Source organism: Pongo pygmaeus, chromosome 19 (genome assembly GCF_028885625.2).
Source record: "Pongo pygmaeus isolate AG05252 chromosome 19, NHGRI_mPonPyg2-v2.0_pri, whole genome shotgun sequence".
NCBI classification, from domain to species: domain Eukaryota; kingdom Metazoa; phylum Chordata; class Mammalia; order Primates; family Hominidae; genus Pongo; species Pongo pygmaeus.
The window spans coordinates 81,334,216-81,359,205 of NC_072392.2; the positions used below are offsets into that span (position 1 = coordinate 81,334,216).

A 24,990-nucleotide genomic window follows, 5' to 3' on the forward strand; every position below is an offset into this window, starting at 1 on the left:
GAAAGATTGAAGAGCTGGTTCCCACAAGGGGGCAGAATAAGACAAACCTGAAAACCTTCGCACTATAAACACAGAAGTGGTAAATAATGAATGTAACAAAATTTATTTTAAATTTATAGTTGATTTATTAAGAAGGAAGGGGAAATCACAAGGAGTTAGAAATGAGCAGAGAGGTAATTTTCTGATCGTCCTATGAATGGTACCATATATTGGCATATGTACCTACCTGTCCCCCAGCACATGTATGGACTGTTGGTAGGGTGATCATTCAGCTGTGGCCTTAGATTAGTATTGATGAGAGGAAGTTCATTTTGCTAAGTCCATGTATAAATTCCATCCCTTTGTTAATGAGGGTAGGGTAGAGTGGCTGGGTAGGCCATTTTCATTGACTGAGACTGAGTCCCCAGAACAGGCCATCTTGTTTACCAGGTTAAGCAGCCCTTTCTCTGCTATGTTTGCTCTTTGTCAGGTATTCACATGGGGCATAAATTACTTCATGTGTGTTCCCTTTCAAAGAGATACAGCCAAATTTTTTGACACCAGATATCTTTGTAATCAGTTTTCTAATTGTTCCTTCCAAGCCTCTGAATACCCAGTAAAACCATTAAACACTGTCCATGAGTCAGTATAGAACAGTACCTCTGTTATCTCTCCTTACAATCGAAGTGGACAATCAGGCCCTGCTCAAATTTCTGCCACAGGGAGGGCTTCACTTCTTCACTTCACCCACTCCTTCAGGACCACCCCTGAATGGGGCTGCTGTGCTGTTGTCATCTACATGTCATGCAGAGCCATCATTAAACAAGGCCTGACTTTTTTTTTTTCCCCAGTCAGGTGGTCTTAGAAAATTCTCCATGAGATCAAATCATACATCCAAATTGAGAGAAAAGAAATGATAAAGCAAAAGTAGGAGCCATGGACTTATGGCTACTTGCTCATACCGATTATTTATGATTCAAGACCTGCTGAAGCCTCATCTCACATACACTCTTCCATTTGATGATGAAGTGCTGCAGTGCACACCCAATTATATTGTTTTGTTGGTCTAATAATACTAAGTTCATGGCAGGCTGCCCAGGTCACATGGTAATATGGTGGCACATGGTCAAACCATTTATTCTAAGCCCTGTAATAAGCCAAAAACTATTCTTTCAGAAAAGATTAATAGTTTTTTGCAGAGGATGGCATAGCTATTTTCCAAAATACTAACGGTAACCTGAAGTTCTGCAATAAGCCTCTTACCAAGGTACCTAGATTAGTTGCTATTTCCTGTTCACCAAGTCTTATCAACATACTATTAGTGTGGTAGACCAGAATAGTGCCCTATGGAATGGAAAGGCACTTAAAGTACCTGTGGATTAGATTATGACCTAGAGGCCAGAGAATTAACAGGAGATAGGACAGTGAAAACATAGCTGACTCTTGACAGCTGAACACATACTGTTTCTGATGGTTCTGTTCCCAGGTCAGTGGCTGCAAACCAGGTGCCAGGGATGTGTTAATATATGCTTCAGCAACAAAACTACATCTAGAATGGTAGCAGTAGTGGGAGCTGCAAACTGAATAAGTTACAAAAATTTACTGTAATTCTCCAAGATTTGTCTGTGTTTTGCATAGACCACATAGGTGAGTTGAATGGGGGATGTGGTAAGAGTAATCATCCATGGATTTTTTCTAGTCTTTGGTGGTTGGATCACACTTCTTAATCTTACTTTCTACAGACTGATTGGACTTTATTCTGAATATAGGTCTAGAACTTCATGGTATAATACATAGTCATTGGCCACATGTAGCTATTGAGCACTTGAAATCTGGCTGATAGGAAGCACGATATTCTTTACAGGTAAAATACACGCCGGATTTTGAGACTTTCTGTCTTTCCGTTCATTTTGGGAATGTTTGCCTTTATATAGTGAAGCATTATTATAGAGTTGCCTTAAGGTCTTTGTTTTTTTAATTTCAACATCTGTGTCATCTCAGGGTTGACGTTTGTTTATTGACATTTCCCTTTCAAGTTGTGATTTTCCTATTTATTCATATGCCAAATAGTTTAGGATTGTCCTAGATAGTTTGAATATTATTTCATGAGACCCTGAGTTTTGTTTAAATCCTGAGGAGAATGTTGATTTTTGTGTCTGTGTGTCAGAGGCCAGTCACCCAGATTACGTCCAGGACAGTTTTCTACCTGCCTTCTGGAGTCTATGGTCAAATATCAGTTCAAGTTTTAAAGTATTTGCAGTGCTATTTAGGTCAGTCCCACAAGTGTGACCCACTGTGCATTTTGGGACCAGAGTAGTGGTATAACTTTTAGCTCTGTTATAAAAGCCTATAGTATGCTGTTTAGGATCAGATTCATGCACACACAACTCAGAGGTGAGCCCAATAGTTCATATACAGCATTATGGGATTGTTTTCATGATCTCTTTTCACCACAATCTCACCAGCATTTTCCAGTTCCCCAGGACCTTTCTGCCCAGTCCTCTGGACAGAAAATGGGGGCTTCAGTTTAACTACTCTGCCAGTCACTTCCTGTAGCTGTGTCTTCATCCAGACCAAGTGATAAGAGAACAGACAGAGAAAAAAGCAACAGCAGTGAGGATGTGCTTCACACCCTTGGGACCACAACTCCTGGGATAAGAGAAAAAGATTCCCTTCTCTCAGAGTTCAGGTGCTTGCCCAGTCACCACTACCGCATCTGTGCTGCTACTGCCATGAAATTGCCTGGGAACTGGGATGGAAGAAAAGGGGGAAAGGGAAAAAAAGGGGGAGATTTCCTCCAGTCTCTTGGAGCCATAAGGGCCCATTTTTCTGGTCCTCAGACCAGAAAGGGAGGGATTCTTTTGTAGTTTTTTCTGATCTTACCCAGTAGATACTTCTCTGAGTTTTGAGCTCTCCAAGCCAGGTAAAATGCAAGGAAAAAACATAGTAAACTCAATACCACTTCAGAACTTTAAGTTCTGTGCTCCTTCCCCAGTCTGCCTGATAATTGTTTTCAGTCTTCAGACGCTTTTGGATATTGTCAAATGCTTTTTATGGATCTGATCATATGGATATGATCATGTGATTTTTCTTCTTTAGCCTGTTCATGTGATTGATTTTGTTAATTGATTTTCAAGTGTTGAGCTAGCCTAGCATATGTGGTATAAATACCACTTAGTCATGGTGTGTAATTCTTTTTATACATTGTTGGATTTGATTTGTGAATATTTTATTGAGAATTTTTGCACATATGTTCATGAGAGAAATTTCTGTAGTGTTCTTGTTGTATCTGTCTGGTTTTCATATTAGGGTAATGCTGACCTTATAGAATAAGTTAGGAAGTAGTCCTTCTGCTTCTACCTTCTGAAAAAGATTGTAGACAATTTGTATAATTTCTTCCATAAATGTTTAGTAGAATTTACCAGTGAACCCATCTGGGCCTGGTGCTTTCTGTTTTGGAAGGTTACCAGTTACTGATTAAATTTATTTAATAGTTATAGGCCTATTCAGTTTGTCTATTTTTTCTTGTAAGAATTTTGCCAGATTGCGTTTTTCAAGGAATTGGTCATTTTATCTAGGTCATCAAATTGTGGGTGTAGAATTGCTTATAATATTCCTGTATTATCCTTTTAATGTGCATGAAATCTGTGGTGATACCCCTCTTTCATTTCTGGGATTAGTAATTTGTGTCTTTCTCTCTCTTTTTTAGCCTGGCTAGAAGCTCCTCAATTTTATTGATCTTTTCAATTTTTTTTCTTTTCAAAGAACCAGGATTTGGTTTTGTTGATTTTTCTCTATTGATTCCCATTTCCAATTTCACTGATTTCTGCTCTAGTTTTTATTATTTCTTTTCTTCTGCTTGCTTTGAATTTAATTTGCTCTTCTTTTTCTAGTTTCCTAAGATAGATGCTTAGATTATTGATTTTAGATCTTTCTTTTCTAATATATATATATTAAGCACTATAAATTTCAGTCTATCACTGCATCCCACAGATTTTGAAAAGTTGTATTTTTATTTAGTTCAAAATATTTTAAAATTTCTTTTGAGATTTCTTCTTTGAACTGTGTGTTATTTAAATGTGTGTTTACTATCCAAGTATTTTGGGATTTTTCAGCTATCTTTCTGTTATTGATTTCTAGTTTAATTTTGTTGTGGTCTTAGAGCAACCATTGTATGATTTCTATTCTTTTGAGTTTGTTAAGGTGTACTTTATTGCCCAGAATGTGTTCATTCATAATGAACATTCCATGTGCGCTTGAAAAGAATGTGTATTCTGCTGTTGTAATGTGAAGTAGTCTATAGGTGTCCATTATAACCGATTGATTGATGGTGCTGTTGAGTTCAACTGTGTCCTTACTGATTTTCTGCCTGCTGGATCTGTCCATTTCTGATAGAAGGCTGTCAAAGTCTCAAGTGTAATAGTGTATTCGTCTATTTATCCATGTAGTTCTATCCATTTTTGCCTCGTGTTTTGATTCTCTCTTGTTACATACTCATCGGTCAAGACTGTTAAGTCTTGTTGGGGAATTGACTCCTTTAAAGTGAGTTTTTTATAAGTAACACATTAGTTGGGTCTGTTTTTTTGACCCATTGTTACAATCTCTGACTTTTAATTGGTATATTTAGATTATTGACCTTTGAAGTGATTACTGATATAGTTGGATTAATATCTACCATACTTGTTACTATTTTCTGTTTGTTGCCCTTCACAGTTTCTATTTTTGTCTTCTACTCTTTTCTGCCATTTGTTGTTTTAATTCAAAATTTCATATAATTCCATTTTCTTTCCTTTCTTATATCACTCCTTTTTTCACCTTTTTTAGTGGCTGCCTAAAATTTGCAATATATATTTACAATAAATTTAAGTTATCTTTCAAATAATACTGTACTATTTCACAGGTAGTGCAGATACTGTGTAATAACAAAATATCCCTAATTCCTCCCTGGCATCCCTTATATCATTGTCATCATTTATTTTACTCACACACACACAAGCATACATGCACACATGTGTGTGTATGTAAGTGTGTATATATGTATATTATACATATACACATAGCACACACAAGCATACATAATCAAATATATTGTTGCTATTATTATTTTGAACAACTTATCTGTTAGAACAATTAAGAATTTTAAAAAAAGTCTTTATCTTCACGTATTCATTCTCTAAAGCTTATCCTTTCTTTATGTAGATCAGATTTTCTGACCTATATCATTTTATTTCTCTGAAGAACTTTTAACATTTCTTGCAAGGCAGGTCTTCTGGCAACAAATTTTCTGTTTTTGTTTGGGAAAGTCTTTATTTCTCCTTCACTTTTGAAGGATGATTCTGCAGGGTATAGAATTCTAGGTTTGTTTGTTTTTTTAACCACTTTATTTCATTCTACTCTTTTCTTGTATTGTTTCTGAGGAGATATCAGATACATTAATAATTTTTTCTTTGCTTCCCTGTAGGTAAGGTTTTTTTCCCTGTGGTTTAAGATTTTTTTTGTTTCTCTTTGATTTTCTGAAGTTTGAATGTGTTTTACTGAAGCATAGTTTGTTTGGCATTTATCCTGCTGGGGGTACTTGGAGCTTTCTGGTCTATGGTTTGGTGTCTGACATTAATTTGGGGAAATCTTCAGTCATTATTGCCTTAAATATTTCTTCTTCTGTTATTCCCATTATGCATATTTACACCTTTTGGAGTGGTTCCACAGTTCTTAGGTGTTCTGTTCTTTTTTCTGTTTGCTTTTCAGTTTTGAATGTTTTTATTGACATATCCTGAAGCTTAGACTCTTTCCTCAGCCACATCCAGTCTGCTAATGAACCCATTAAAGGCATTCTTAATTTCTATTCTAATGTTTTTGATCTACATTTTCTTATTCTTTCATAGAATTTCCATCTACTTATATTACTCATCTGTTCTTGCATGTTGTCTACTTTTTTTCATGAAAGCCCATAGCATATTAATCATAATTGTTTACATTTATAGTCAGAACCAGTTTATAGCAGGGTGTTTAATCCCTGCTGTTGAGAGGTGAAGCCAGCTGGACTTCCTGGGTCGAGTGGGGACTTGGAGAACTTTTCTCTTACAAGAGGTTTGTAAAACACACCAATCAGTGCTCTGTAGCTAGCTAGAGGTTTGTAAAATGCACCAATCAGTGCTCTGTAGCTAGCTAGAGGTTTGTAAAATGCACCAATCAGTGTTCTATAAAATGGACCAATGAGCACTCTGTAAAATGGGCCAATCAGCACTCTGTAAAATGGACCAATAAGCAGGACATGGGCGGGGACAAATAAGGGAATAAAAGCTGGCCACCCCAGCCGGCAGTGGCAACTCACTGGCGTTCTTTTGTGTGCTGTGGAAGCTTTGTTCTTTTGCTCTTCACAATAAATCTTGCAGCTGGTCACTCTTTGGTCCGTGGCACCTTTAAGAGCTGTAACAATCACCACGAAGGTCTGCGTCAGCGAGACCACGAACCCATCAGAAGGAACCAAATCTGGACACACTGTAACTGGGTGTGTTTCTAATCCTTGCTGTCTCTTCCAACAGTATCTTTCGCCTTTTAATGTGTCTTGCAATTTTTTGCTGAAAGGTAGACATGATGTTTTGAGTAGAAGGAACTGTGGTGAATAAACCTTTAGTAATGTAGTGTTCAGGTGTGTGGGAAAAGGAAGCATCTATAGTACTTTGGTACTTGTTCTTGTCTTTTGGTGAGCCTGTGCCCTTTCACTATGAAGTTTACCAGTGCTTCTCTGTTTTTTTCTTTGTTTTTTTGTTTGTTTTGTTTTTCTCCCTTCTCATAGTTAGGTGGAACAGGATGGCTAGAGGAGGCTGAAGTTTGGTATTTTTCTTTCACAAGTGTGGTTAAGCTCTGGGAAAGTAATTTCTCCTGATGGTTAAGAAGAATACTATTCTCTGGTACATTTCAAAATGGTTACTTTCCTCTGCCCCTCCTGGAAGCAGGAGTGGATTTTTCTTCAATACTGACTGAGAGCCTGATAGTGCTCCAGGAGATAAAACTCACAAAAGATTGGGGCCCCTCTGAAACTGGATCCCCTCAGAATTTTGATTTCTCAGGCTTGTCTGCCTGAGCCTCCAATAATTCATCAACTACAGTTCAGGTTTTCCTACTTCTGTATTGGTTCCCACTGAGGTTGCTGCTTGTGGGTTTCTGCATTCTCTGTAGTCACCTGTCTCTCTCCAACTTTTGGCACAGCAGTTTACATCGTGACTTCCCTTCTCTAAAGAATGTAAGAAGAGTTGTTGATTTTTCGACGTGTTTAGTTTTTTACATGTTAGATGAAGTGAAAACTTCTAAGCTCCTTACATGCCAGATGGGAAACTAGAATTAAGCTCTATGCATTCTTTCCAGGGTTTATAGTTGTATTCAGTGAGAGAGACAAGGTAGGGTATGTGTACTCCATCTTTCCTGGAATTGGAACCTAATTGGAACCTAATTAAATTTTTCAAATATATGTCCTTACTGATTTTTTTAAACAGTCATATGATTTGTTTCCTTGTATTAATTCTCTTGTGTAGAACAAGAGAAAATTTTGGGCTGAAGGCCCTCCTATGTGGTATATAGTCATAAGGTTTCTTTCCAGTGTGACTTTTCATATCTTTAAAGGCAAGAAGGACTATTGAAGCCTAACATATTCATTACATATATGATTTCTCTCCTTTATATGTCCTCACCTTTTTCCATAGGCATAGGTCGAGTAACTTCTGAAAACCTTCCCAGTCATTGCATTTATAGCCTTTCTTCCCAGAATGTGTCTAAACATGTTCAGTAATATTAAAGTTCCTGCTCAAGACTTTCCTGAATTCACCGCATTCGTTGTGTTTCTCTCATGTGTGTATAGCCATTGTAAGGTGAAAGTTTCTGCTTTTTCCCAGTCAGTGCTGTTGTCGAGTTTTCTCCAACATGGATATCCGCTCCAGTGCACAGTAAAATGAGCGCTCCTACTAAAGGTTCCCACGGTCTTTGTGTTGAGTTTTTGCCCAGTGTATATTCTCTTGTGCACTACAAAGCAAGAGCTGTTTTTGAAGAGCTTTCCACACTGATTACAGTCGTAAAGTTTGTCTTCAGTGTGAGATCTCATGTATGTTTTGGAGGTGACTATAGATCAAATACTGTCCTGCTCTAAAATTGTTCAAAGGGTTTCTTTTTATTTTGAATTCTCCCATGTCTCTGAAGGGAATAATGGTTACTGAAGGGTTTTGTACAATCTTTACACTCATGGTTTGTCTCTTGTCTATTATTTCTGTCTCCTGCAGAATAACATAAGCACTCCTTTTGAAGGCTTTTCTATATAGATTTCATTCATAGAATTTATTTCACTAGGAGTCCTCTCTATTTGCATCGCACTGATGCAGACAGACTATTGAAAAGCTGGAAGTTTTTCCTTTTCTTATGTCTGCTATTACTACTGTTCAAGTCTGCACTGGAGATTCTAGTCAGGGCATTAAAGCCTCTGCAAGTAAAGATGTCCCTTCTGTGCTGAGATTGTGAGACGAAAACACCGAAAGAAGACCCTGGGACAGAGCAGTCCAGGCAGGTGGAAGGGCCAGAGCTGAGTCTCCACAGAAGACTGGAGGCCTGAGTCAGCTTTGCCCCTCTGCCCAGCTAGGGGCTACATTAATACCCATGTCTCAATCAGTCTGAGTTACATGATACACAAACGAGAGAAAGTCCCTACTGTTAAGATACTTTCATTCTGGAGGAGTGAGAGAAATAAAAGAAGAAAGTCATATCAGGTAATGATAAGTGCTGTGTGAATTGAGGGGGAAAGTGGGAAGGGATGAGTCAGAGAAGTTGGAAGGGGAGGAGGTGAGAGAATTAAGTAGGTGGGAGCCAGATCATGTGGAGCTTTGTAGACCATGGTAAGGATGTGGGTTCTAATTTTCTTCTGTTGCTGATTGACTGTATGATCTTTAATTAGTTATTAAACTTTCTCTGCTTAATTTTTTTTAGTATTTAATAATATGTGAATGTGTGAGATAATTGCAGTCTCAGAGTGGTATAAATCTTTGCATGAAAGAACATTAGGAATAATTTAGGCCAAACCCCATTGTTTCAGACATACATGAAAGCCCTTTGAGAAATTATGCATTGTTATTGTGTGTATTATGTTTAACATGCCTACACTCGTTTTAGGGACCAGATTACCACCTGTGCTGTTATTTTAAAAGTGTACTTTGGAGACAAAGTATCCAATTAGAAAAGTTCACAAATCATAAGTGTACAGTGAGTATGTTATTACAAATTAGGTTTTTTAAAAGTCAGGTTTATTTAATTTATATAAGTAAAATTTGCCATTATAAGTGTACATACCATGAATTTTTAAAACATATATAGTCGTGTTAAATACCACTAAATCAAATATAGCTTATTTCCATAAAAAGTTCTCTCATGCCCCCTTGTAATCAGTTGTCTCCCTCAACCTAATCCCTAGCAACCACTTAAGTATTTTCTAATACTATAGTATTTCCCAGAATATTCTGTAAATGAAGCCACGTAGTATATAGTATTTTGACTGTATTACCCACTTTTTTTTTTGAGATTTTTTTTTTTTGTACTTTAAGTTCTAGGGTACATGTGCACAATGTGCAGGTTTGTTACATATGTATACATGTGCCATGTTGGTGTGCTGCACCCATTAACTCATCATTTACATTAGGTATATCTCCTAATGCTATCCCTCCCCACTTCCCCCACCCCACAACAGGCCCCGGTATGTGATGTTCCCCTTCCTGTGTCCATGTGTTCTCATTGTTCAATTCCCACCTATGAGTGAGAACATGCGGTGTTTGGTTTTCTGTCCTTGCGATAGTTTGCTGAGAATGATGGTTTCCAGCTTCATCCATGTCCCTGCAAAGGACATGAACTCATCCTTTTTTATGGCTGCATAGTATTCCATGGTGTATATGTGCCACATTTTCTTAATCCAGTCTATCATTGATGGACATTTGGGTTGGTTCCAAGTCTTTGCTATTGTGAATAATGCCGCAATAAACATACGTGTGCATGTGCCTTTATAGCAGCATGATTTATAATCCTTTGGGTATATACCCAGTAATGGGATGGCTGGGTCAAATGGTATTTCTAGTTCTAGATCCTTGAGGAATCGCCACACTGTCTTCCATGATGGTTGAACTAGTTTACAGTCCCACCAACAGTGTAAAAGTGTTCCTATTTCTCCACATCCTCTCCAGCACCTGTTGTTTCCTGACTTTTTAATGATCACCATTCTAACTGGTGTGAGATGGTATCTCATTGTGGTTTTGATTTGCATTTCTCTGATGACCAGTGAAGAGCATTTTTTCCTGTGTCTGTTGGCTGCATAAATGTCTTCTTTTGAGAAGTGTCTGTTCATATCCTTCGCCTACTTGTTGATGGGGTTGTTTGTTTTTTTCTTGTAAATTTGTTTGAGTTCTTTGTAGATTCTGGATATTAGCCCTTTGTCAGATGAGTAGATTGCAAAAATTTTCTCCCATTGTGTAGGTTGCCTGTTCACTCTGATGGTAGTTTCTTTTGCTGTGCAGAAGCTCCTTAGTTTACTTAGACCCCATTTGTCAATTTTGGCTTTTGTTGCCATGCTTTTGGTGTTTTAGACATGAAGTCCTTGCCCATGCCTATGTCCTGAATGGTATTGCCTAGGTTTTCTTCTAGGGTTTTTATGGTTTTAGGTCTAACATGTAAGTCTTTAATCCATCTTGAATTAATTTTTGTTTAAGGTGTAAGGAAGGGATCCAGTTTCAGCTTTCTACATATGGCTAGCCAGTTTTCCCAGCCGCATTTATTAAATAGGGAATCCTTCCCCCATTTCTTGTTTTTGTCAGGTTTGTCAAAGATCAGATGGTTGTAGATGTGTGGTATTATTTCTGAGGCCTCTGTTCTGTTCCATTGGTCTGTATATCTGTTTTGGTACCAGTACCATGCTGTTTTGGTTACTGTAGCCTTGTAGTATAGTTTGAAGTCAGGTAGCATGATGCCTCCAGCTTTGTTCTTTTGGCTTAGGATTGACTTGGAAATGCGGGCCCTTTTTTGGTTCCATATGAACTTTAAAGTAGTTTTTTCCAATTCTGTGAAGAAAGTCATTGGTAGCTTGATGGGGATGGCATTTAATCTATAAATTACCTTGGGCAGTATGGCCGTTTTCACAATATTGATTCTTCCTCTCCATGAGCATGGAATGTTCTTCCATTTGTTTGTGTCCTCTTTTATTTCGTTGAGCAGTGGTTTGTAGTTCTCCTTGAAGAGGTCCTTCATATCCCTTGTAAGTTGGATTCCTAGGTATTTTATTCGCTTTGAAGCAATTGTGAATGGGAGTACACTCATGATTTGGCTCTCTGTTTGTCTGTTATTGGTGTATAAGAACGTATTACCCATTTTTTATTTTTGTGCACACATCAGAAGTTCATTCTTTTTATTGCTGAGTAAGATTCTGTTGTATGTATATGTCACAATTTGTTTATCCATTCATCAGTTGATGGACCTTTGGGTACTTTTCAGTTTGTGGAGAGTAATACTTTTTCCATTTGTGTGTGGGAGGAGGGACATATATCTTCATTTCTTTTGAGTAAATTCCGAGGAGCTGGATTTCTGGGTCATATGGTAGGTTTACTTACAAACTGCCAAACTGTTTCCCAACTTATATATACCAGTTGATATTGTCACCGTCAGTATATGAGAGCTCTAGTTCATTCTTGTCAGCACTCGGTTTTGCTAGTATTTTGTTTTTTTTATTTTAGCCATTTTACTAGGTGTGTAGTAGTAACTCCTAGTTTGAATTACCATAATGATTAATGATGTTGAGTATCTGTATTAGGCCATTCTACTAGGCCTTGTACTAGTGACCTTTGTGACCTTTGTGACCTTTGTCACAAATTAGTTGGCTATATGTGTGGTTCTTTTTCTGGATGCTCTAGACTGTTTCATTCATTTTGTGTCCATTGTTTTTCTAACACCATCTAAGCTCTGGATTACTGTACCGCCTAGTAGGTCTTGAAATTATGTACTGTTTGGACTCCAGTTTTGGTTTTGTTTGTTCGAAATTGTTGTGGCTATCCTAGTTCTTTTGTTTTTCTGTATAAGTTTTTAAATTAGCTTATTGATTACTATAAAAGTAACTGCCTGCTATATTTCCATCGGGATTGCTTCAAACCTGTAGATCACTTTGGAGACAATTGACATAGTGATATGGAGTCTTCAGATCCATAAACATGGTACATTGCTCCATTTAGGTTTTCTGGGTTTTGTTTTCATTTTTTTAGAGACAGTATCTCATTATGTTGCTGAGGCTGGTCTTAAACTCCTGAGCTCAAGCAATTCTTCTGTCTCAGCCTCCCAAGTAGTAGCTGGGACTGCAGGCACATGCCACAACCCCTGGCTCTATTTAGGTTTTTAATTTCTCTTACCAGTTTCTTGTAGTTTTCAGAGTACATGGTATGTATTCTTTCAGATGTATTCCTAAATATTTTATCTTTTTAGTAGTGTTATTGTAATGATGTTGGTTAAATGTTTTTTAAGATTTTCCAAATGTTCATTGCTAGTATATAGGAAGACACTTGATTCTTGTACATTAACTTTGTAACCTGTGAATTTGCCTTACTGACTTATTTTTTCTTATAGCTCTTTTGTAGATACCTTGGAATTTTTACATAGGCAGTCATGTTGTCTGATCATATGATCCTATACTCGTTGTTAAACTTCTTGGGGCCTGTTTCTTGCCTGATGTATGGACTTGTAAGGATGTTACAGAGTCACAGAGTGATGATACGAGCTCTGAGTTAAAAAGACATTTGGAATGGTTTAGGCAAAACTCCTTTGCTTCTGTTACATATGCAAAATTGCTTTGTCTTTAGGGGCCAGTTTATCACCATGCTATATATTTTTTTTCTGTGTACTTTTTAAAAGTAAACTTTTATTGAAGCATGTCATGTAAACTGAAAAATTCGCCAGTGATGTACACAGTTCACTGAATTATCACAAGTGAACTTATTATGCTAGAGGTTTTTGATTTCTAGGTTTTTATTTGTGGTTATTTTTATTACTTGAAAAACTAGAAGGCAGTTCTCTAGAATATGTATTGTCTTCAATGGAAGAGTTTCTCTGTTAACTTGAACTTTAATATCTAATAATCATTTATGTTAAGTATAATACCTCGTGATGACTGAAATTTCAGTTGGATCACAGTCACTCCTAACATTTCTTTGGTGTCCATACACTTTAGATTCTGGTGCGTTCTGAGCTCAACTTCTGAATGTCTAAGTCACCAGGTGTCCAGCATAACTGAATTTTTTCTGTCAAGTTAGCAGTTTTTAAATTCTGCCACATCTCCATCACATTATCTCAGTCACTTTTAATTTGGTTGACTAAAGCAGGAAAAGAAAGGTAGAAAATAAAGATTGAGTAATGTAGAGTACCAGTAGATGCTGTCTTACGTGCTTGGTAAATTGGATTCCTCCCCCGCCCCCCCCTTTTTTTTAACTTCATGTTATAAAACTATACATGTATTCCTTATGCTATGCAACTTTGCAGAAGCTCCCACTGGTATAGGCCAAGTATATGTCCCTGCCCCACTGATGCTTCTCTTGGCTCCATGAGTTCCTTGGGCCAGTGGAATGTTAGTGAGCAGAGAGGTTTTTCTTTGTTGTTTTTTTCAGTAGAGACAGGGTCTCACTCTGTTGCCCAGGCCGGAGTACAGTAGTATGATCGTAGCTCACTGCAGCCTCGAACTCCTGGGCTCAATTGATCCTCCTGCTTCAGCCTCCCGAGTAGCTGGGACTACAGGTACACCACGCCCAGCTAATATTTTTAGTTTTTGTAGAGACAGTGTTTTACATTGTTGCCCACATCGATCTCAAACTCCTGGCTTCAAGCAACTCTCCTGCCTCAGCCTCCCAAAGTGCTGGGATTTCAGATGTGGGCCACTGTGCCCAGCCTTGAGCAGAAGTCTTAAGTATGTTCCTCTGATTTGACTTGGCCTCCTGCACTCCTCTTTTCTGCCAAGAAGAGCGTGCTACGTATGTTCATTTGCCTTCAGTGACTGGGCCCAATATTGAAGACACATAGCAGTGTTCTGAACCTGACCATAGCACTGGTATCTAGCTAGCCCTATCATGCGCAACCTAGATCACCTGACTCAGAGTCAATCTGAAGGCTCATGAGCATACAGGAAATGTAAACCACTGAGATTTTGAGATTGCTAGTTACCCAGGAAAAACTGGTATATAATCAAATTCTCTGCTCACCAGTACTTTAAACATGTATTTTTAGTTTTTTCTCTGTAGCTACAATAAGTTCAGGCACAATTTATAGGACAAAGAAGATGGAAGAAAATAGTTTTAAGCAGAAAAGTAAAGTAGGACAGCCAAACTGGACTAATTGCAGTATTATTCCTTAAGGAGTGTTATTAGTTTCTAAAATTATCAGCTAATTTTTAACATTGGAACATTTTAAGTGAAAAGAGGTGCTTCACTAAATCAAATATATTGCTTTCAAAAATCTAATGCTGATTTTTTTCAATAAAAGGACTCCTCAGTTAAGGAATTACACTGATGGCATGCCTCTTTGTTTATGTAACTGTAAAATACTGCAATTTCATATGAATCAATGTCAAATATATTCATGAAAGACTGGAAATCAAGGATGAGAGAAAGAGACTTGAAAAGTAAGTCTAGGAGATACAGTATTTATCTGACCAGAATTCCAAAGAGAGAGAAAAGAAAAGTTGGAAGAGAAGATTTAGTCAGCATAGTAAGTGAAAGGGCCCAGAGATGAATGAGAAGAAAAAAAGTTAATCCTAGTAAAATTCCTGAAATCCAAGGATAGAAAATAAATCCTAGATTTCTCCCAATAGAAGTTTGGGATAAGATAATAGTGGCCTCAGCTAAGGTCGTGGTTGAAGAAATGGAGAGAACATGGCAGATTGTGGATTTGCCTCTCCTGAACATTTCATATAAGTGGAATAATACAAATGTGGTCTTTTGTGTCTGGCTTCTTCCACTTAGTACGTTTTCAAGGCTTTTGAATGTTGTAGCATGAATCAGACCTTCATTCTTTTTATGGCTATAGATAATATTTCATTGTATAAATATGCCACATTTTGTTTATCTGTTCACCAGTTAATGGCATTTGGGTTGTTTCCACTTTTTGGTTATTATGAGTAATGCTGCTGTGAATGTTCATGTTCAAGTTTTTGCTTGAAAACCTGTTTTCATGTCTTTGGGTATATACAAAGGAGTGAAATGGCTAGGTCATATGGTAATTCTGTGTTTAACTTTTTGAGGAACCACTGTCTTACATTTCCACCAGCAGTGTATGAAGATTTTAATTTTGCCACCAACATTTTTTTGTTCTCTCATTTTTTTATTATACCCATTTTAGTGGGTATAAAGTGGTCTCTCATTTTGGCTTTGTTTTTCTGTAATGATTGTTGAGCTACATTACATGTTCTTGTTGGCCATTTGTGTATCTTCTTTGGAGAAATGTTTATTCAAGTACTTTGAAGTTGTTTTTGTTTTTTGTTTTTTTCTTTTTCAAGAAATGGTCTCACTCTGTCACCCAGGCTAGAGTGCAGTGGTGTGATCATGGCTCACTGCAGCCTCAACCTCCTGGGCGCAAGTGATCTTCCCACTTGAGCCTCCCAAGTAGCTGGGACTACAGATACATGCCACTGTACCTGGCTAGTTTTTTAAAAAAATATTTTTTGTAGAAATGGGATCCCACTCCATTGCCCAGGCTGGTCTCAAACTTATGGGCTCAAGTGATCCACTCGCCTTGGCCTCTCAAAGTCTTGGGATTATAGGCATGAGTCAAGACACCCAGCTTTGCCCATTTTTAAATTGGATTGTTTGTCTTTTTGTTGTTGAGTTGAAGTAGTTCTTTATACCTTCTATTAAAACTAATGGCAAAAAACTGCAATTAGTTTTGCACCAACCTAATAAATCGGGGTGTCCAATCTTTTGGCTTCCCTGAGCCACACTGGAAGAAGTATTGTCTTGGACCACACATAAAATACACCAAAAGTAACGATAGCCGATAAGCTTTAAAAAATTGCGCAAAAAAAAAAAAAAAACCCTAATGTTTTAAGAAAGTTTATAAAATTTGATTTGGGCCACATTCAAAGCTGTCCTTGTCCGCATGCAGCCCACGGGCTAGATAAGCTTGTTCTAGATGTTAGACTCTATCAGATACATGATTTGGAAATATTTTCTCCCATTATGAGCATTGTCTTTTCACTCTCTTGATAGTGTCCTTTGTTGCATACAGTTTTTAATTTTGATGAAATCCAATTAATTTTTTCCTTTAATGCTTGTGCTTTTGGTGTCATATCTAAGAATCCATTTCCATTCTTTGACTCTCCATTCATCATTTTAATGTTTTCTTCTGACATATCTTTCAGTTTACTAATTTGATGTCTAATCTACCTTTACATCTATTTATTAAATTTTTAATTTCATAATTTCATTCCTCTGCTAAGATTTTAAACCTTTATTTTCTTAAACATATTTAGCATATTATTTTAAATTCTGTCCCTCATTGTTTTGTATTCAGTATTCCTTATGAGACTATTTCTGGTTTATATGGCTTCTCTGATTTACTTTGTTCATGTTTTCTTATCTCTGTTATTGTTAATTAAGGGCTAGATGCAGTATGTGATAAATTATATAAATAATTTGAGACCTATGATGATATTACCTTCCTCCACAAAGATTTATGTTTGTTTTTAGCAGGCACTGTCAATGCAAGACTGTCTTAATTTAATTTTATGGGAAATATTTAGAGCTGAGCTTTAGTCCCTGTGAGAACCAGTCGTTTCAGTTCCTACTTGCTCCTAGAGTATAGTTCTTTGGGCTTTTAACAAAAGTGTTGGAGTTTTGCTAGCTCCACTTTCACCCCTTGGTGGGCCTTAGACCACACACACACACACACACACACACACACACACACACACACACACACACACACACACACACACACACACACACACACACACACACACACACACACACACACACACACACACACACACACACACACTATATATGTAAAAATTTATATATATATATAATTTTATACCATATGTTTATGGTTCTAATTTTCCTTGGGAAAAGTTTATCTGAAGTACATAATTCTGCCATTACCAGAAGTGGAAGTCAACAGCATATAAGTAGAAGTAAACAGCATATAATTACTCTTTTTAAAAATTAGAATAGATTCAAAGATCATTATATAATAATGTCAGTCTTACCCACTTGAGTTTTTATGTATTTTCTTGGAGGAGGGGAGGGAGAAAGAAATAGAGTTACAGTGATCCTACTAGCAATTGCACATGATGGCTTGCTAAGCAGATAAATACTTTTAATGTGTGTCTTATCAGAAAAAAAAAGTAAGATCATTTCTTTATACAACTTATGTGGAAATTATTTTCTTATATGATTGCATTTCTCATGAGACAGTGAACACCTTATAAGAAGGAACCTTAGTTTACTCATCTTCAGTTTCGTAGTGCTAGACCTGAAATTGAGTACATAGTAAGTGTAGAAATGAATGCATGTAGTGAAAATACTTTGATTTTTCACAGTGAAAAATTAATATTTGTTGTTCTGAATTATCCTATAAGATGTATTTTAATAGGGAAGGCAGGATCTTTTCTCACTAGCTCTTTTGTTCCATCCACTTCTAACAGGTGGCATCTCCACAGAAAGCGACTGTGCTTTTGAGCCAGATTACGCCGTCCCGCCACTTCCAGTGAGTGAAGGTATGCAGCATATTCGGATTATGGAGGGCATGTCTCGCTCTCTTCCATCCTCCCCCTTACTCACACATCAGTCTATCAGTGTTCGGCTCCAGCCTGTGAAGAAGTTAACTGGTAAGGACTTTACCTAAATTTAGTATGTTTAACAGGAAACCTAACGATATGACAGTTTAGGTCACATCAGATGTGTATATTTGCATCTTTAGGTTTTTCCTCTCTGGCCACCCTAATGTCACAGACTCTTGATACTAAAAAAAAAACTCCAACTGATTTTAATTTAGAGAATTAGAACAGTACTCAGTTTGACAGATTGATATATTTATTTTCCAAATGACCCATCTGTTGTGAACATATTTTTCTAGGTTTTCAGGAAGTTTCTGGTTTTGCCAGAATACACTGTTGTTCTGATTTCATTTATCAGCTTGTTCATGTCAGGTAAACAGATGGAGACATTCTAATTTTAGGATAATAGGAGCTTGATAGTTCAGCAAATGTACATCAGTCATATTTTATTTGAAATTGTTATTTGTATATTTTATATCTATTTTTAAAAGATAATTTAGATATTTTCCTCTACACTGGACATTAACTTCTTAGGATATTTACTATAATTCATAAGTTATGGATTATATTGACTTTAATATGATCTCACAATATGTATTACCCATTTAGATCAAGTTGTTAGGTGTGAAACTGTGGCTTTATTAAATGAACTTTTGTCCTTTTACATCTTTTCAGGAAATAAATTTTAATATATAGTTGAAGAATGCTTATGTGTGAAAATATGTAATCCTGGGTCACTTTGTTAGATTTCTTCTAGCATTATCAATATATCCCTGATGTCAGTAAGTTGACTAGTATTGATGGGTTCTGAGTGCATGGAGGCATGAAATTAAGTTATTCACAAAGGATATATTGACTGTTTCCTGTCTGACATTGAGCTAGACAGTAGAGAAGTTTGATTATCATTATGACAATTCAAAAGAAAATGAGAAATGAAATTTTTGGGCACTTCTGTCTATGTAGAGTGAAACTTTTTCACTGTTTATAATTTTCATTAAAATAATAGCATTTCTTCTATAGTTCTACAGAGCATAAATTATGCCTCTTTACATTGCGTATTATTGGCATTTTCAAAAAAATAAACAAATCAAAGTCACTTTGGTCATTAGATACTTCAGTCTAAAGACACTTTGGTCATTAGATTAAAAAAAAATAGGTAAAATAGCCTAAAAACATAATATTCTGAAATACCAGTTCCCTTCTAATGTCCAAAAATATGATGAATTTTATGTGATTAGGCTTAAATAAAATCTCAGTGCTTAGAAATTCTCCCTGTTTTACAGTCAAAGGTATTATTGATTACTAAAAATATAAAAATCCCAAATCTGTTGGCTGTCATGTGATGTGTTTCATTTTACCACACACAGTGGAAAAAATAGCAAGTCCAGTTTCTATGTAGAAGTGAGCTGGATTGCCTGAAGTTTTAGAGAATCGCTTTCCTATCCCATTTGCCTATCTTAATTTGAATGTCAACTTAATAGTCAACCTTTATTAAGAGATAACTATTAAATATAACAAAGTCAATAACATACCTAATATCACAGAGGTATTGTAGTGAAGCAGTAATGCAGAGTGTAGCTGATTAATGACATGTATGAACTTTTGAGTTTTAATTTTACAGTATTTGAAGCTTCTGTAATTTCTCATAGTTTTATTTATTGAAGACTATCAAAGGCCTAACAAGTTAATGATTAAGAATGCATTTTTAAATTTTGGAAGAAAACAACTGTTTACTGAAAGAGTATGTCAGGAAAATGTTTCTTTGGTCAATTTTCTGCCAAGTGAAGCAGATGATAAGAATTGTCTAGTTTAACCTGGAATGAAATTACTTTGAAATTCAAAATAAAAACCTTAGTAGATTATTCATCCGTTATCCCTTCTTACCTAATCATCAGTTACCCCTTCTTTTCTAATTATATCTTGTTATAAGTAAGTAAAAGGAAAGTTGAATGGAAAAAAATTAGCCGACCATAAAGAAATTTTCTCCAAAGAATGGTTCTTTCTTGGCATTAATTATCAAAATGCAATAATTTAATCAGGCCATTAGGACTACACTTAGTAATTTCTCCATTTCCATACATTCAGACTTTCAAGTGCCTTATATGTATTCATATTACCAACCAAACTGAATGAATAGGGCCTGAAGAGTCATCATATTCTATTTTCTTTGTGACTTTCTAATAGTCTCTTGTCTCTGGCACCGTTAAAAGCAGTTTGCTTATTATTCTTCAGTGCTTTTTACTTAATCATTCAACAGATATTTGTCTAAGGCCCATTACATGCCTAGGCACTGCTCTAGGTATGATAGACTGGTGAAAAGGACCACTAAGACCCCTGCTTTCAAGGATTTTATATTTCAGTTGAGAAAAGATTTAATAAATGCATAGCCAGTAAATAAATACTTGAATTTTAAATAGTGGCAACTACTACAAAAAACTAATGCAACATGGAAGGGGATAGAAACTGGGGTTGAGGTAGAGTTTCCTTCTATGCAATGACTGGGGAGAGTCAAAGGAGGAGATATTTGAGCTGAGTTTTGAATTTAAGAAGGAGCCAGCCATGGTAAGATCTGGGATCGGAGCTTTCCAGGCAGAGCTAACAGTCAGAACAAAAGTCCTAAAGCAGAAATGAGCTTGGCATGTTCAAGGAATGGAAAGAAGGCAAGTGTGGCCTGAGCAGAGTAAGTCTGAAGGGACAGTAGTAGAAAATGAGTTAGAGCTGGGGCACGATGGCTCATACCTGTCATCTTAGCACTTTCAGAGGCCGAGGCAGGAAGATTGCATGAGGCCAGAAGTTCGAGACCACCCTGGACAACATAATGAGACCCTGTCTCTACAACAAATAATTAAAACAAAATAGCTGGTGTCATGGCATGCCACCCGTATGTAGTCCTAGCTACCGAGGAGGCTACGGTGGGAGTGTTGCTTGAGCCCAGGAGGTGGAGCTGCAATGAGCTCTGATAGCACCATTGCACTCAGGCCTGGGAAACAGAACAAGCAAGACCCTGCCACTAAAAAAAATAAAAATAAAAAATAAAAATAAATAAATAAATAAATAAAAAGAGTTAGGTAGACAGAAGCCACGGTTTTTAGGGTCACGGTAAGGAGCCTACTCTGATTGTAGGATTTTTTTTTTTTTTTTACCTTATTTATTCTCTCTCTCTTGTTTTTTCCTTTTTATTTTTATTTATTTATTTTTTTATTATACTTTAAGTTCTAGGGTACATGTGCACAATGTGCAGGTTTGTTACATATGTATACATGTGCCATGTTGGTGTGCTGCACCCATTAACTCATCATTTACATTAGGTATATCTCCTAATGCTATCCCTCCCCCCTCCCCCCCCTCCCCCCTCCCCCCTCCTCCCACCTCTGGACACGGGAAGGGGAACATCACATACCAGGATTGTAGGACTTTAAACAGAGAAGGAACAGGTAGTAGTATGATCCAATTTACCTTGTAATCGAATCTTGTTGGCAAGTATGTAGAGAATGAAGTATGAGGGACTAGAGTATCACATGTTCATTAGCCTTGTGCAATCAGCCCTCTGAATCCATGGATTCAACCAAACACAGATTGAAAATATTTTTCTTAAAAAAACTATCTGTACTGAACATGTAGATTTTTTTATAATCCCTAAACAATACAGTCTAACAACTGTTTATTTACATGGCATTTACATTGTATTAGATATTATAAGTAATTTAGAAAGGATTTGAAGTATACAGAAATATGTGCATAGGTTATATGCAAACACTATGCCATTTCATATCAAGGATTTGAGCATAATCCAAGGAAGGTCCTGGAACCAGTCCCCCATGGATACTGAGGGACAGCTGCATAGATTTTCGTGATCTTTAAATAGTCATTATTAGTCATTGTCTCCACTTCTAATAAGGTGGGTACTTATGTTTTCATTTTGTAAGATATGACAAAGGAGTATCCTTTTCCTATCATTGTTACTCTGTAACCTTTATACTCTTAACATATTTATCTTAGTCTTCCATGCCGGTGTATATAAAGACTCATTTGCAGATATAGGTCCATTTCCAAATACTTTGACTCATTTTCAGTCTGGAGGGAGTAAGAATGGGTAAAGACCAGCTCAATAATAGATATAGTTTAGAGCTTGAAAACTAATTTTTAAATGTATACACACTTCACTCTATTCAGTACAAAAATAAGTTAATGTAGTAAATGTGTTCAAGAGAGACATAGACTTTGTGGTCCGACTGTTTGAGTTTGTATCCCAACTCTGAGTGTCACATCACGACTGTTTGCTTCTGTTTCTTCATCTGTAAAATGGGGATAACAACAGTACAACCGACTTCCTGGGTGGTTGTATTATTCTTATAATCACATTGTTTTATACTTTTTAAAAACTGTGTTTAAGGGCTCAGAAAGTGTTAGCCGTTATTGTTAATAAAATTTGTTGAGAAATTTGTAAAAATTGCTTTTCATGTTAGATACCAGTGGGAACTTTTAGAGCTTTTTATGTTTTTAAAGTCGCACTTTTTAATGAGTGGTAGCAATAATAATGACAATAATTTTCATTATAATGCCTGTTGTGTGGCATGCACTTATTAGCTTGTGTTTTTGTCACTGGTATCTCCACTTTACAGATGAGCAAATTAAGTTCATAGAGAGGTAAATGTCTTACTGAAAGTAAAATGTCTTGTGGAGGATAATACAGCTAGGCAGCGGTCAGAGTTAGGATTAATACCCGGTCCCTCCACATGTGTCTCATTTTACCAAGAAGAAAATCGAGGTTTAGTGAAGTTAAATAGCTCATCCAGAGCATCTAGTATATCAATTAAGATTTTTATTATTTCAAGTAATGAAAGATACAGCCAAATGGTTTAAACAGTAAAGAAGACCTAAAAATTGGGCAGGTTTCAAGGTTCGTTGGACTTACTTAGGTATTGCTGTGCTTTGGGGGCGATGTGGAAGAGAGTAAGCAGAGGTTCCCTGTGGTCTCTAGATTCTTGCCCAGTGCTCCTTCCAAGATGCTTTCCCATAATATCATAAAGATCCTCAGCGTAGATAGATGATTAAGGAGTGCTAAAACTTCATTCATTCAACTCTTACGGAATTTATATTATTTACCCATTATGTACATTTGTTAAATTTAGTAAAACTTAAATTTTGCATATACATACTTTGGGTAGGGGTGAAAACTGGTACAACCATTTTTATGGCAATTTGACAATGTGTATCAAAATTATAAGGCACATAATACTTAATACACCAATTTTATTGCTAAGAGTTTGTTTTACAGATAAGCTTGATCAGATTTGAAAATGTGTATGTATGTGTGTACATATATGTGATATTGTTTATATAGCAAAAAATGAAAATCCAAATATTTCTCAATAGGAACCCATGGGTGTTTTTAAATGATACATATGCAGACATACGTACACACATGCATGCGTTTGTTGGTAGCCTAGAGAGATAACTCTTAATCGGAAGTGGGAGAGGGATGACATAAGTTTTGCTGTATAGCTTTTCTGTAAGTCTTATCATGTATAAAATGCAAAATCTCTTGAGACAGTATAACAAAATGAACCCTGTCATTTCCTGACTGTGTAATCTCGCTCAAATTTGTTTAAAGTCTCTGTACTTCAATTCCCTTATTTCTAAACTAGGGATGATAATAGTATCTACCTCATAGGAGTAATAAGAGAATTAGATTAATTAGTACATGTAAAGCACATAAGACAGTGTCTGGCATAGAGTAAGTAGTCAAAATGTTAGCTAAAATTATTATTATAGTTTCTAAAGAGATGTGGGTATTGAGTGTTTATCAGCTATGTCAAATATGCGTTCTGAGCTTTTGCAAGGTAGCCTTTAAGAAACGATTACGCTAATTAAGTCCGTCTACTTTTCTGAGGAGTAATCTTCAAATACCAACATCAAATAGATTATTATCTAATCTCTGGGAGAAAAAATGGCCTGGTTTTCAAAGTATTTGTTGCCAGTAAATTGGAATGGCCATGTGGCAATCCAATTTGGATGGTAAATAAGTCACAGTAACTGATTTGATCATGCTGAGCCTGGATATTTTAGATGCTAGCTATGGTCAAAGCCATGAATAAAAAGGAAACATTTACTTGTTCCAGAAACATCCTGGGGAAATCTTTGAAAAGCTCTTTTGACATTGAAAAGGGCCTATACATAGTGTTATTCTACATAGTCTGATATGGTTTAGTATATTCATGCTATGTTCTTTGCATAATAATATACTTATCCTGCAATTTTTGAAAACCTACTAGAATTCAAGATGTACTGTGGTGAATTTTATGATGGGAAAAAAATACAGAATTGCTGCAAAGATTAAATAAGATTTCTTAAACATACAGTCTAACATATAGCAAATATTATTTTTCTTCTCAGTTATATCTTGGAAAAAAGGGAAACATAGTCTTGTTTTATAAACTTCCTGGAAAAATTACTGAAAAGTGAATTGGAAAATATAAAGGGCCTGTAGATAGTATTAGTCTCTATAGTCAAGATTTATTTCAGTGTACTTATAATACTGTGGCATCTGAGTAAATATCTTGCAATTTTAGGATAAACATTGGAATTCATAATATAGTATAATGAATTTGTTAGATTAAAAAATATAGGAGACATGCATGGTAGTCTTAAGTTCCATCATTGCTACTGTTAGAGACCACATGTTTTTGTAAGGTTAAATGAGGAAATATATACTAAGACTTTTAAGCTCTTTTGGAATAATAGACTAATTAAACTATTAGATCTGGACCTCATTCAGGGTACTGTTTCTAATTCAGTTGCTAACTATTTCTAATTCAGATTCTCTGGTTTATGAGATAAAGATTAGGCTATTGTAAAACAGTGTAGGATTGGAAAAAAGGGGAGGCCCTTATTTCCTTGAAGAGGTTTTTTCTGTAGTCTTCCAAATCAAAAGTAGAGAATGTTAGAGGGTTATTACTTAATTCAATATAATAATTTCAATTATCATGAGTCAGTATTGTTAAAGAAAACCAGAGCTCGACAGTAAAGTGGTAAAAACAGATTTTAGTAAGGCTCTATTGCAATAGTATAGAACTGGGCTCAATTCTGAATACAGTAAAGAATGTTGGGGATTTATAGCTAAGGAGCAGAGTGGGGCAGAGGATAGAATCAGTGGGTGGAAAATTATTAAGAGGAAGCTTCAATAGTAA

At 36.2% G+C, this 24,990-nt stretch overlaps 1 protein-coding gene across 6 annotated transcripts in view; it reads left to right on the forward strand.

Annotated features, from left to right (window-relative positions):
- The window catches only part of TANC2 (tetratricopeptide repeat, ankyrin repeat and coiled-coil containing 2), a 487,927-nt gene that overhangs the window by 135,213 nt on the left and 327,724 nt on the right, over positions 1-24,990 (forward strand). For 3 of the 6 annotated variants that reach the window (XM_063657089.1, XM_054458934.2, XM_063657088.1), the window contains exon 4: positions 17,669-17,851. In XM_063657089.1, the coding sequence (XP_063513159.1) occupies positions 17,669-17,851 (183 nt within the window). The remainder of the gene's footprint in view (positions 1-17,668; positions 17,852-24,990) is intronic. The other 3 variants (XM_063657090.1, XM_054458935.2, XM_054458936.2) reach the window with 1 other exon arrangement.